The 15493-nt window shown below is 22.2% G+C and overlaps 2 protein-coding genes across 5 annotated transcripts in view; both read left to right on the forward strand.

Moving 5' to 3' along the window:
- LOC129610696 (kinesin-like protein Klp68D) overlaps positions 1 to 3893 on the forward strand; it is a 62677-nt gene extending 58784 nt beyond the window's left edge. For all 3 annotated transcript variants that reach the window (XM_055523346.1, XM_055523347.1, XM_055523348.1), the window contains one exon: positions 1393 to 3893. In XM_055523346.1, the coding sequence (XP_055379321.1) occupies positions 1395 to 3626 (2232 nt within the window). In that variant the 5' untranslated portion in view covers positions 1393 to 1394 and the 3' untranslated portion in view covers positions 3627 to 3893. The remainder of the gene's footprint in view (positions 1 to 1392) is intronic.
- Positions 1 to 15493, forward strand: part of LOC129610697 (protein numb) — a 79111-nt gene that overhangs the window by 4269 nt on the left and 59349 nt on the right. The window lies entirely within an intron of this gene.

Genomic DNA, 15493 nt, shown 5'->3' on the forward strand with positions numbered 1-15493 from the left:
GATCTTATAGTATTTAAGTTTGAAATTTTTTATTGGTATTTTGATATTTTATTCAGGTATTTTTTTTTTTAAAGAATTTGAAAATTTCAGTTAAATTTGTAAAATTGTAATTACTAAGTATGTAATGGGAGGCACATGCCGTATTTTTATTTAAAATTGATTTGGCAATAAATTAGTAAACAAAAGTAGAATAGGTGAACGATACCAATTAAATACTCCTGTATGTTTAGAAATAGTACAAAATATTCGCTAATTGCTGAATTTTGTTGTATGTTTTTGACGTTTATTGAAAATGAGAATAATTTTAGGAATTTTTAAATTGTTTTGAGAAATTTAGTTTATTTTGTGAGAAATATCGCAACAATTGTAAATCGGAACTTCAAACAAACTCATTTTTCACACAGTGACAATGATTGAATGATTACTCAGTGACAATGATGAAGAGTGATTGAAGAGTGTTGTTTTTTTTGGAATGTCAATATTTAAAATAAAGATATACCTAATACTTACTTACTCATTTTATATATATAATGTATTTATATATTTTTATCAAAATTAACTAAATAATTTCACATTAATAATAATAATTATATAAAATAATTGTATATTTAAATATACTATGGTCCAGTATAAAAAAAAATGTGTCCTTAAATAATTTTTTTAATCTTAATTACAAGAAAAGCATAAATATTTACACAAACATAAGAAATACAGAAATAGTTTTAATTTTAAATTAATTTTTAAACAGGATATACAATAATAACAAATATAATATGTACATACAATAAAATAATTAAAGCTTAAATACAAAAACTGATTTTAAAACGTTAAAGGCGGCTGAATATCTGGCACAATCACTATAATTGCATATTACATACTTACAATAGAAATCGGGCAGTTTGCGCTGATCATACTTATATGGGAAACATTCATTATTGCAATAGTTAAGATTTAATTTAATTATTAAAATTAATTTAAAAGAATACGTAAATAAAATGCTGTTAATTAAACATAGACAGAAATTGTGTTGGTTAAATGAAAAATTTTGCTTTTATTTCCTTAAATATTTTTAAAAAGAAAATTTTTTTAAAAAAATGGTAGTAAACCTAATTTTTTATGGACAAATTGTATATTTAAATAAACGCTTATTATTAAAATTGATTTTAAAGAAAAAAAATTAAAATTTATCATTTTATTCATTTAATTTTCTATTTAATTTTAATAATTTATTTCTTTTACATTTTTCCATTATTTTTTGGTTTTTTATTAAAAAAAAGCGTTGCATTTTGGTTTTTTTTTCTCTTGTATCTTTTTTTTACAATTCTAAAATTTTTAGTTTTGAAATGAAAGCAAAATTTTTTTGATAACGTATTTTTATTTACGTTTTTCTAGGAATGAATCCCAAAGCTGTTGTTCATAAAAATTCGAATATGGAAAAACCTTCAAAAAATCGTTTACAAAAAACACCAAACGAATGCGTTCAGGTGGTTGTAAGATGTCGGCCTATGAACGAAAAGGAAAAAATTGAAAATCATAATGTTGTTAGTGTATATCCGATGCGTGGCGCTGTTGAACTAACAAATATAAATACTGATCCAAATAAAGAGAATCGTAAATTATTTACATATGATGCTGTCTATGACATTAATTCGACACAAAAACAAATTTATGATGAAGTTGTGTTACCATTGGTATCAAGTGTTTTGGAAGGTTTTAATTGTTGTATATTTGCATATGGTCAAACTGGTACAGGTAAAACTCATACAATGGAAGGTATTGCTAATAGTTCAGAAAATATTGGTATAATACCAAGAACATTTGAACAAATCTGGTCACATATAAATCGTACACAAAATACTAATTTTTTGGTTGCTGTATCATATTTAGAAATTTATATGGAAGAATTAAGAGATTTGTTAAGACCAAAGAAAAAAAATTTAGAATTAAGAGAAAAGGAAAAAGGTGGAATCTATGTACCAAATTTACATTCAGTTTCATGTCAAAGTGTTGAAGATATGAAAAATGTTATGAATCAAGGTAATAAAAATCGTACTGTCGGTTATACAAATATGAATGAACATAGTTCACGTTCACATGCAATCTTTATGATTAAAATTGAAATGTGTGAAGAAGAATCGAATACAATTAAAGTTGGTAAATTAAATTTAATTGATTTGGCTGGTAGTGAAAGACAACATAAAACTGGTGCAACAGCTGAACGTTTAAAGGAAGCATCAAAAATTAATTTAGCATTATCATCATTGGGTAATGTAATATCAGCATTAAGTGAGAATTCACCACACATACCATATCGTGATTCAAAATTAACACGTCTATTACAAGATTCATTGGGTGGTAATTCAAAAACAATAATGATTGCAAATATTGGACCATCAAGTTTTAATTATAATGAAACATTAACAACATTACGTTATGCATCAAGAGCTAAAACCATACAAAATAAACCAATTAAAAATGAAGATCCACAAGATGCTCAATTACGTGAATATCAGGAAGAGATTGAACGTTTAAGAAAATTAATATCTGAAAGACAAAAAACTGAAAAAACCTATAGTATTAAACGTGTTAAAAGTAATAAAGTTAAAAATGAAATTGAAATTGAAAATTGTGAAAATATTGAACCAGATGATAATAATATTGAAAATACTGTTTCAATTGATACTGAAGCATTAGAACGTGAACGTGATATAACATCACAATTGGCTGTACAATTACAAGAATTAGAAAGTCAATTAGTTAAAGGTGGTAAAAATATATTGGATACATATACTGAACGTCAAATTGAATTAGAAAAGAAATTAGTTGAAATTGCTGAACGTAAGAAACGTGAAGTTGAAATACAACAACAGCTTGAATTACAAGAAGAAACAACATTAGAAATACGTGATACTGTAACAACATTAGAACAAGAAGTTGATATTAAAACAAAAAAATTATCAAAATGTTATGCTAAATATTTGGCATTACAACAAGAATTAAATGATACCAAAAATGAACATAATTATGATTTAAGAGAATTAGAAGTAACACAAAATGAATTAGTTAAAGAATTAAAACGTTTATTATTAATTATTGATAATTTTGTACCAGTTGAAATTAAAAGTCGTTTATACACACAAGCCAGATATGATGAAGAAGAAGAAGAATGGAAAATTTCACCAACAATATTAAATGATATTACATTAAAAAGACCAATATCATGTTCAACACGTCGTCGTCCAATGTCCGAATATAGTTTACAAGAATCAAAACGCAGTAATTCAAATTCATATCGTCATCTTGGTGAAAATATAGTTAATTATGAATTAGATATGCCATGCCGAACAACATATGAATATCGTAGACCAAAAATTTCTGCATCATTACAAGCTGTATTAGCTGAAGCAATGCAAACAGATGATGATATTGATATTATTGATGCATCTGGTGGTAATCAAACAAAACTTGATCGTATTTTAAATACAAATTCCCAACAATATGGTAATAATAGTAATACAATTAATTCACGTAATATTAATTCATCAACACCAGAAGGCAGATCAAATAATAATATTAAAAAACCAGTTTCAGCTTATCCAAAATCACGTGGTTTAGTTAAAAAATAAATTATATCATTATTATATAAGAATGAAAAAGAAAAGTATGTAATTGGAAATTGCAATAAAATGAAAAGAATTAATTTGAAATTAAAATAAACTGCAAATTAGGCAGAAAAATTAAATTTAAAAATTTGAAAAAATTTTGCATAAAAATTAAAATTTGATGTGCTATATAAAATATTCACAATAATTTATGTATGTACAACTTAGTATAAAAATTTAGATGCAATTTTGTATAATATTATCAAAATTTCAGGCTTATATTAATATATAAGTAATTGTAGTGTGTAATCGAGTATGTTGTAAACCTTTAAACTTTAAAATCAGTTTAAATTTAAATTTGATATTGTGTATTGAATCTTATTGAAAAGTATTTTAATTTTCAGTATAGAATTTAAGTCAAATTTTCTGAATAACAATTAATCACTTAAAGTGATGCGATTAACAAATTATGGTTTACTATTTAAGTAACTTTAATAGTTAATAATAAAATTGGAAATTTTAGATTTTCACAATGAATTTTGGCCTGTTAACTAAATGATAAATCAATAGGTAATGTAACAAACATAGAAAAAAGTTACTTTTGAAAATTAGCCGATTTCGTATTTAGAATTAGAATTTATATTCTTAATGTAATACTCGACAAGAAATACATACATAATTCATATTATAAAATTATTCAAAACAAAAAATATAGGTTTAATCATAATTATAATGGTGTGCAATTTGTAGCAATCTAGTTTATTAATCAAAACTTATTTAAAAATCAAAAATTACAAAATTTATTTTCTTAATCAACTCATTTTTCCCCCTGTGTACCTGTGTATACTGGATATACACCTTTATTGTAAAATTATTTTTTAAATTGATATTTAAAGTGTAAATTTATTTGATGCATCCATAAAATCTTGCATAATTAAAATGGTACATTATGGGCGAAAAAGAGGGTTAAATTTATATATTAATTAAAATTTAAACTCTTATATTTCATATTACTTATATTTAAATTTATTTTATAATAATGCAATAATTATAACAATTTTATTTTTTGTGCTTTTCTTGTAATATAAAAAATTTGAATTATGAAATAAATTTTTGTATTTTTTTTACAAAAAGGTTCAAAAAACTATTTTAAATATTATGACAAAAGAAAAATGTGTTGAATATTTAATGGACACTATATAATTTTCAATTAATTATAAGTTTTTAAAAGAACAATTATTTTATGAAATTATTATTATATTTTTAAGAAAAAAAATTAATTAAAGTCAGTAAAATTAGATTTATAACATAGTTAACTAATGAAAAACTTTCTGTTTTATAATTATTATCTTTTTTTTAGTTTCAATTAATTATTATATTCTTTGCCGTTTTTTTTTGTTATATTCGCTGCCAAATATGCAATTAAAGAACTCAAAAACTATTTTTTTTATTATTATTATACAATAATTAGTATTTTCATTTAAAGTATAAAATTTTTCATTAAATGTGATTATTTTTTTTTATTTTTAGTTTTTTAAGTTAAAAATTTCATATTGAATTCATAATAATTTAGAAGAAAAAAGGAGCAATCAAACATGTTCTCTTAGGCGCATCACTTGAAGTGATCCTAAATTTTCAATATTATTCAAAAATTTTCTATTTTTCAGAAACTCTTAAACTTGCCTAAGTTAACGCAATTTTTACAATATGAAAATCAGGAATTTTTTGAATATTATTTGGTATATGTTTATGGTACTTCAAATTTGACGTCTTAGAGAATATGGTGTGATTAATTTAATATTGATAATTTAAAAGTATTTCTGAAAGCTCTAAAATAATTTTAAATGCAATATTTTAAAACAAAATTGATATTCATATACTAATAATTAATTAATAAGTGTATTAGCTTTATAATTTTGCACATAAATTTATTTAATAAAAAAAAGAAATAATTATATCTTATCATCTAAATAATTTATATTATATATACTTTTGTATATGAAAGGCAATTATTATTATAATTTGTTCTTGTAAAACAAAAAGAGCAGATTTAAAACCCAGTTGTAGAATATAGAATATTAAAAATATTCAGTCAGTCATTTTCTATTTAATAATAAATAGAAATAAAAGTATTAAAAATAATAATAATTAATGACATGATAATGAAGAATTAAGATGAAAATATTTTGACGCACTAGTAACTGCATTTCTTTTATGCTTTAAATATTATAAAAAGAATAATATAGAACAAATATTAAAACCAAAATAAATATTAAATATATATATATGTATACAATTTATTTGGATTATTAAAATAAATTATTAATCAAAAAATTCTATTTAATTATATTGTTTAATTATTTATATTTTATAGTTTTGTGTTTTTCAATTGAAAGCTGCCGTTTCTATAAATCATATTGATTATTAATGTATACTTATATTCTAAAACTGAAATCCTCTGTCAACAAATTAAGTATTGAACGTATATAAGCTGGACCTGAGTCGAATATAATTAAATTTACATAATATATATATGATTCATTTGGACAGACCTGTTTTCAATCATAATGCTACATTCACTTATAGAGTTTCGAACAATTTGTTATAAGACCAACAATAACATGAAAATTAAATTTGAATTACATTGTATAAGTATATTTCATTGTTTAAATAACTTTCATCCAAAATATTACCAAGAACAATTAACAAAAAAAATAACTCTGTTATAATTATATACTCTTACACTAATTTACTATGCGCAAGTTCTCGAGATACGGTATTTCGAGTTGAGAGTTATATTGTAATTGTAGAGTAAAAATTACAATTTCTTTTATAATATGATTTATTCCATTAATCGAATATAGGATCGTGTCATCTCTATTAAATCCGTATAAATAGTTGAACATACGCTCAGACGAATATGCACTTAACAAGAAGAATTAAAAAAAAAAAAATGTTCATTCAATCATTTCCTATAATCTCTATTTAAAAATTTTATTAAAAATAAAATTAATTATTACCTTACCTGTAAAAATTTTTATCGCATGTTAAATTAAATTATTAATACTAAATTGGAATAAATAACAAATTCCGTATATTGTTTACGGATCCACATATATATGTACATGCTTATACAATATTTGAATATTAGTTAATATAAACATTATAATTACTACATCTCATTTTACAACTAATTTAATATACAAAATATTAAATTTGACATTAATACTTTTATGAACAAGTACAAACATTATACATACATACATAGATGGGTTAAGTACAATAGTAGTTATAATGAAATCGGTCATGCTAAAGATATTTAAAAAAAAAAAAAAATTCAACAAAGAGAAGCAAAAAAACTCGGGTTAATCCTAACATTCACTCTACATTACAGCAAAAAAACATTTGAGTTTTTTTGCTTAATTTTTTTTTAATTTATTGGTAATTATATTCTGTATCGTGTGCTTATGTATTTACATACGAGTAACAAATATTCGCTTATGTACATAATTTATATAAATATATTTATAAACGAAATACATAGCCATTAAAATGTTAAAATAGTGGAAAAATTCTACATAAAATACTTACTTAAAAATATCAGTCATATTTTGATTTTATGAAAAATTTATTTTGACATTAGAACGACATCAGTTAAAAAAATGACAATGTAGATTATGAACGTAATATTGTAAAATAGGTACGCTGTATATAAATAAAATTTCTATGTATAATTTTTAAAAGTTATTGGCATCAAATAAAAATTTATACGATTGTATGGGAAAGATACTATCTTATAGTTTTGTTCGTCAATAATATTATTGTCTTGTATGTATTGTACTTACGTCATTATTATTTTTGACGATTCTAAAAGTATTGGTAAAAAAGCTACTAACTAAATGATAATTATCCAAGATTTAAAAATCAATATTAATTATTATGAAATTAAGAGATAAGATAATCCAAAGTAAGGTTAACTTACTATATGTCACATATTAGGCCCTTCTATAAGTGTGGTAATCCATACATGATAACTTTTTTTTGAAATCGGATTGTAGTTTATTTTAACCCTGTGGATATTTCCGAGATCGTCATAAAATAAATTGAGAATTCAATATCGTCAAAAAGATTCTGAGCTAAAAAACGAACATGAAACTAATTTTTTGACAGATCAGAATCTATTCTAATGCAAAAAATGAAAATATTCTAATATGCTGTTATTTTCTCTAGCTCACTGGTATTTTTTTTTTAAATTTTAGTAAATTAATGCTGGTATGCTGTCATGCGCATGCAAGTGAGTGGAATGTGAATTAGATAGATTTAACAAATGTCGCATATTTCATTCAAAGGCTAAGTGAATGTCATACTTATTATGTCATTAAACAATAAACATACATGCATAGTACGACTCAGTACTGCATTAAATGGTAACCTAAAGATTGAGAAACATTTTAATTAAATATCCGGACATTATAAATTATAATAATATTAAATTTGTGTGGGTTTTATTTTTGATTGAAAATCGTTTTTATTTTTTTTTTTAGTTTATAAGTTTACCTCTCTCTCACCTGTACATTTTTTTTATTTTTAGATTAAAATATTATTATTCTCTGTTTTTTTCCTTTTATTTTAGTTTTTTTTTTATAAAACTTCATGTTTATATTTTACAAATACAACACACATACACTTTCCCAATTTAATATTATTTGAACAATATTCTTATTTATTGTATTTTTATTGTATTGTATTAGCTTTTTTTATAATAAAAATTTATATATTTCAACTTTGTATATGGCATATATGTACATAATATATATATACTTGTACATAAATATAATTTATATAAAATTTTTATATTGTATTCATTTTGGAAAGATTTTAATTTTGCTCCTACAATAAGTATAACATTAAGTTATTTTCTAACACCTTGATTTTGAAAAAAAAACTTATAACACAAGGACTCTTATACTACACGACTATACGACAAGTTATTTACAAGCATAATATGTAGTTATGTATTGGGACATAAGAGGTAGTAGGCATACACATTTCGCTTGTTTGCTGCAACTCTGACATAACTCAAAATTTGTATATTTGAGAAAACCGAATTTTAAAGTTCTGTGGTTAATATATTCTTCTTACTATACTTAGCATTATTTTATAATGTAGTATAAACGGCAATTATCAAACTAGAGCAAAGTTTTTTTTTTTGCAAAAAAAGAAATCTTTTAAGAACTTATTTTTGTATAAAAAACTCAGAAATCGAATATTTTTGAGATATGCCACTGTTGTAGCAAACGAACAATTTTTAATAAATATTAAATTAATTTTTTTTTTATTATTATTATTATTATTATTATTATTATTATTATTTACGTTGCGTGGTCTCATTCTTATTTTTATTTATAATCTCTAAATAATAATAATTTACATAATAAGTTTATACCGCATACAGTATAGTTACCCATTTAAATATTTTATATAGAAAAAATGAATAATAAAAAGGTGAGAGACAGATTTTTTTTTTTGATGTGTTTCTGACGTTTATAAATCAGGGTTGCCACTATTTTGCATATATTTAGCAAGGACATTATTGTAAAATTTTAAAAATGAAATGAAAATATGACGTATAAGTGTATGTATATTGTCATAAGTAGATGTATGTAATATGTCATTAAAATTTAGGTTAAACGCATTGCAGTTTCTTTCATCAGCAAAAATGTTTTCTCTTGGATAAGTAAAATATTTATATGTGTAATTGGATTACAAAATTACAAAATGAAATTTAAATGAGTAATTTGTGAAAATTTATTATTGTTTAATTTTATATATTGCAGTATATAATATTTTAACAATAATTTAAGCAAAGTACCTTTATAAATATGCGGCATACTCATAAAGTGCGTTCATTCCACGATCACTGCTTTAAAATACATGTAAGTAAAACTAAATCCTGTATATTAATAATTACTTTTACTCCAATAGCAAAGTTACATAATCACTTTTAATTAAAATTTCCATAATCAATTATATTTGAAATCATATAAGAAAATTTAATTCCTTTTTATAATTATTTTTTAATTTTTCATTAAATAAATAAAAAGTATATAGAAAGTCGGGTTTCATTAACAATAATATTAACATTGAAAAAATTATTTCTGATAAATTTATCATTACTAAATTGCAGTACATTTTGTGTTTATATCTAGCAAATCAAAAATAATCTCATATGGGATTTTTATTGCCAATTTTTATAATTATTTTAAAAAATTAATTATTATAAGATATTTTATATTGCTAAATTTCAATTCGGATTTGAATTAAAAACTTATGTATATGTATAGGTGAAATTAATAGACAAATGTTTTTCAGTGACTTAACAATCACATAATAATAATGTAGAAAAATAATTTTTTTTTTTGCTTACAATCGTAAGATACGCCATAGTTTATAACAAAAATTTTAACCATGGGGGGTAGTTTAATAAAAAATATTTAATAAACCTCATAGCGATATTCTACACATTTTCACCGCCAAGATTTTCTTATGTAAAAACTTAAACCGAATGGCAACTTTACTTTATAGTACTTGCTTAATAGGAGTAGTAAAGTAACTGATAAATTTTCTCCTCAAATAATTTTAATTAGTAATTGTAGTATTAGTGGTTGTAGAAATAATGAAAAAGTGAGGTAATTTTAAAAAATCTTAACTATTTTTAGGTATTTTTTGAATAATTCCCGAAATATGCTCAAAACCCAAACTGCTTTCTAGTGTAACTAGCTGTTGTATAAAATTATAAATTTTTTTACGATACTATTATTGTTAGCGTGCGTAAAAATAATAATTTCGTGTTTAAATTTATTTCTATATTTAAAAAGATAGAAAATAATATTTTTTTTTTTAATTCTAAAAATAAATCAATAAATAACTCACATTCAACTCAACTAATATTATTAAAATGAGTTAATTGAACGATTCATACGGAAATACCTTTCGAACATGTTGTACTCGTACATACTTCATACAAAACACTAATTATTGTTCTATGTATGAGTAAATCGAAAAGTTTATTAAAACGGAATTGATAATTAATAAAATTTTTCCATCTAAAAATACATAAATTTTTCCATTGAAATCTATTTTTAAAAATAGATTTAAAACTTAAATTTTACAATTTTAATAATTATTATGTTGACATACAGCAATTTTTTTAATATATTGCAATTAAATAATAATTAAATAAAATAATTAGTATGTAACTATGTTTTAATTTAAAGTTTTTATGTTTTATTCTGTTTTAAAAATTTCGTGTTAACTTAAAATGGTGCATTACAATACAAATGCGACAACACGAAATATATTCGTAGGGAAAATGTTTACGTTAATTATAATGTGTACTTAATAAACATTTAAAAAGTAATTTAGATTTCAAATTGAGTACATAATATGCTTTATGACAGCACGTCATATTTCATAATATTTTATTTTACTATTGTATATAGTACTAATTATAACTGTTGAAGTACTTATTGATTTTTAATAAAAGAAAGTCAACACTGTTTGATAAATATTTAATGCCGTGAATGTATCCATGCAACATTCAAACAAAACTGTTTTATACAAGAAAAAGAAAATTCAATTTAAACTTCAAATTATTTCCTCTATTTATGCATCATTATAGCTCAAATTATTATTTTCCGGATTTTACTGTCGAACATCAAATTTTTTTTTTTAATTTACAATAAGTAATATGTCAAGATTAATTTATCCGGCGAAAAAAAAAAATCATTTTTCCTTTCACATGCATGCAAACATATGCAAGTTCAAATAATTTAGAGATTTTGTTTTCCAACATTTAAAAACAATCATATAATTATTTTCTATTAAATTTTCTCATTATTCATAAATATTCTCAAAAAAAAAAGTTGATGGTTTTTTATTTACTTATAGGTATGTATTTTTTGTTACTCATTCAATTGAAATTTTAAGATGAATGTAATACTATAACTGTCAAATATTGCATGATCACACATTCATGTTGTACTTGCATATGTATAATGTACCACATGATTCCATTTCTGCGACAGAGAGACATTAGTATTAGACAAGAGATGATTTTTGTTTTAATAACGCTCTCTGTTTTAATTGAAGTTTTAATTCAAAAAACTATTCACAATAATATGTCTAATAATATTTCAAAAGAAATTTTCATTACTTAAATTTTCTTGGGAAATTTTCATAAAATTATAATAATTTAAGTACGAGTATTTTGCAAGCTTAAAGAAGATTATTCATAATTTTTTTAATATTTATACTTGATCATAAGTTAAATTAATTTTATTTTTTTAATACAAAAATAATAATTAAATAAATTATAAGGAAAGGAAATTTGATATTTTGTTCATTTGTTGTAAAATTAATAACAAAATAAAAATTTATAACCGCTTTGCAAAAATTTTTTTCTCTCTTAATCACATCATAACTTTTCTTTTTGTATATTATTATGACTTCAGACTTGTATGTGTAAGTAGCTCTATACAGCAATATAAATATAATGGTATATTGATTCCCGCTAAAAAGAAGTAGAAGAATTAAAAAATTTATTTTTTTTTGCTTCTTTCACATTAAAATATAAAACAGGTTCTTAATGGATTTTTGTTACCTGTTTCTTTTCTCAAATAAATAATATGTGCTTATTTTTTAAAGAAAGAATTATAAAAGTATATAAATGTAGATAATAAAAATGGCAAAAATCAGACTTGTTTTTTACATACATACATACATATGTACATATGAATGTATTCTATTGAGTCATAATAAGATTTCTTGAATATTATATACGTTTTCATAGTACATTATGCATAGTTAGTAAGTTGCTGATACTATTGCATTTTTAGGTTATAAAGAAATACCTCTCTATTATTATGTATATAAGTATGTACATATAATATATTATGTATTTTTCATTATGATTAAAACTATTGAACCAGTCCTACTTATATCTAGTGTACATACGTATATGTATGTATGTTAAACTTAAATAATTTTTGTATTACTGTTCTGTAAATTTTAAAGCTTTTATTTATAACATGATTGCATACCTACTTATATATACATATACAAAAATATTACATTATTTAAAAAGAGCTAGTCGAATAGCTAATAGAATCTGATATATATATTTAATTCTTTTTAGTTTTAATTATGCATATATGTAGTTAGGTACACATTGGCTACCTATGCCTTAATATTACTAAATTATGTGTTATGTACTTCTTATCATAAGAGAGGCGAATATTACATCTATGGCGAATATGAATTTTTAGCATATACTATGTATATACTATACCATGTATATATACCATATATATACCATATATATATACCATGTATATACTATGTTCGGCGAATTCGCCTAAATTTTTCAGGCGAATAAATAATCGGAAGTCGAAACTGCTAAATAAAAATTCTGTGATAAATTAAGTGAGTGAATAAAAATAAAAAGAAATTTGGCTTGCGAAAATGTAATTGGCGATAAAATCTGGTATTGGTCATGATTTGTTGAAATATTCCTGAATTCGTCGCTAAGTTATTCGATTTGTTTAGCTATAAAGTTTGTGGATTATGATAATAGATCCTTAAATTATGATTCAAATTTCGACTATATAACTACATAATATACACATACATACATATATTTTAATTCGGTATAAAAACAGGAATTTAGGAACTTTTTCAAGGAACAAAAACTTTAACAATTTGTTTTCCTATTTGAGTATCGAACATTTTTACGAGTATTTTTTATTAAAAATAAAAATGTAACAAATTTTTCAAAATTTTCTTTTTCTTAAAATTCCTAAAATATATACATATACGTACATCCATACATATATAATTTTCAAAGTTAGTTTTTCTATACATACATATATATGTATGTACATATATTATTGCAATGTTGCTGTGGTAAGAATATTGCCATATAACTTAAAATTATTTATGTTATAAATGCCAAGATCTCGAGGTCAAAACTTTAACTTGCTTTATTATATAAATTAATACACAGATACAAACATACATATTTTTCATATAATTTTCACACACATATGTATATACATATTATATACGTACATATAATTATGTTTGTGCCATTTTTGCATCTCCTCCTAAATAGAATGAAAACAAAAATTTAGTTCAAAAAAGCTATAAAAGAATTGAATAAAAAATAGAAAAATCTCACAAGACTTACAAGGTTAAAAGAATTTTAGATCAGGTATATATTCATACATACATATATGTACATAAAAATATTCTTCTGAAAAAAAAAAATCATTTTATAATTTTAGCTTGGAGTTGGAATAAAAATTTATTTTTGCTACCACATGGTATAAAAATGGAAAAAAAAGAGGAAAAATTCTTGAAAATTTGTTGCTCTTGGCTTGTCTTCTTGTTTCAATTTCTTGTTTCCATAGCTTTTGTTGTCTCTCGTTTTTTTATTTTTTGCCCATTTATAATTTTTATAGATTCCAGTGAAATCGTTTCATGAGAAAAAAAATTAAATAAAAGATTCTTTATGTTTTTGCTGTATTAATTTTTATTCTTTGTTTTAAGGTGCAAACGATTTAAAAACCATTTGAAAAGAAAATCTCGGTGTACCTACTTAATAAAAAGGTAGAAGAAGGTATTTTTAATTCTTTGTTTTTTTTTTTTGCATTCTATAATGGTATGTTTTTTTACGAGTATTGAGAACTTGGTATAGAACTAACTACTAGATTCTCTATAAATTTTATTGCTATCGAAAAGTTTTTTTTGAAAAAAATTTTAATATTAAAACGAATGAGTTCTTTGTTTCTTTAAGAACCAATTGTTGTTTTCTTCATTATGATTTATAAGTAGTTCACACTATATTATAGTAACAATGTGAATTTATAAAACTAATAATTAAGTTTTAAAATTTAAAATTAAAAAAAAAACTTCTATTATTCTTATTTAAATTTTAAAATTTTCGAATGAAAATGGGAAAAAAAAAGTTTATTTTTTTAGAAAAGTTTTTGTTTTTTAATTTTAAAAGTACTCAAAATTGTACTAAGAATATAAAAGTTATGCACCGATAAATTTTATTTATTTAAATCTATATCAACAATCCTTTCAATAAAAGCATAGATGTTTGTATGTATGTACGTATATGTATAGTTTTGGTTCAATGACATCTCATGACAATTTTCTACAAATATTTTTTTTGCAATAAATATAAAAACTATTATACTACTTATATATAAAGTTCTTATATCTTCTAAAAGTTTGAGATCCTTTACAAGTTCTTCTAAAATTTTGAGATGCATTACAAGTGCATATAAATTTTTTTTATTATTGTTTAACACATTTAAAAAATAAATTTAAAAAATGGCTTTTACAAATTGTATGTAAAGTGCACGAGCAAAAGAAAAATTTATATTTTTTACTTATCAGAACAATACTGGTAATACTACCTGGTAATAAGTACCTGGTAATAAAAATTTGTTAAATTTAGATTGTTCATATTTTATTTTACACTCTGTCACAATTTTGTTAATATATTATACATGGACATAAGTATGTTAAATAATAATTTCTAATTCAAATATAACAATTTAAAATTTAAATTGCATATTAAATATTCTCTTATCATAAATTTGATTATATTACAATATAATCAAAGATCAAGAACATAAAAAATTTTTCATAAGAACAGAAAATAAATTACAATTTTGTTGCTAGTGCAGGTGTTTAAATAGGAACTAATTTATTTTACAAGTAAAATATTACAATATTATACTTATATTTTAAGTTTCAGATTTCAGTGTAATTGATATTTTCCAATTATGAGATTAATGAAATATGTGTGTCTTAATATA

This window comes from Condylostylus longicornis, unplaced genomic scaffold (genome assembly GCF_029603195.1).
Source record: "Condylostylus longicornis isolate FDR11 unplaced genomic scaffold, ASM2960319v2 ptg000046l, whole genome shotgun sequence".
In the NCBI taxonomy this organism is placed as follows: Eukaryota; Metazoa; Arthropoda; class Insecta; order Diptera; family Dolichopodidae; genus Condylostylus; species Condylostylus longicornis.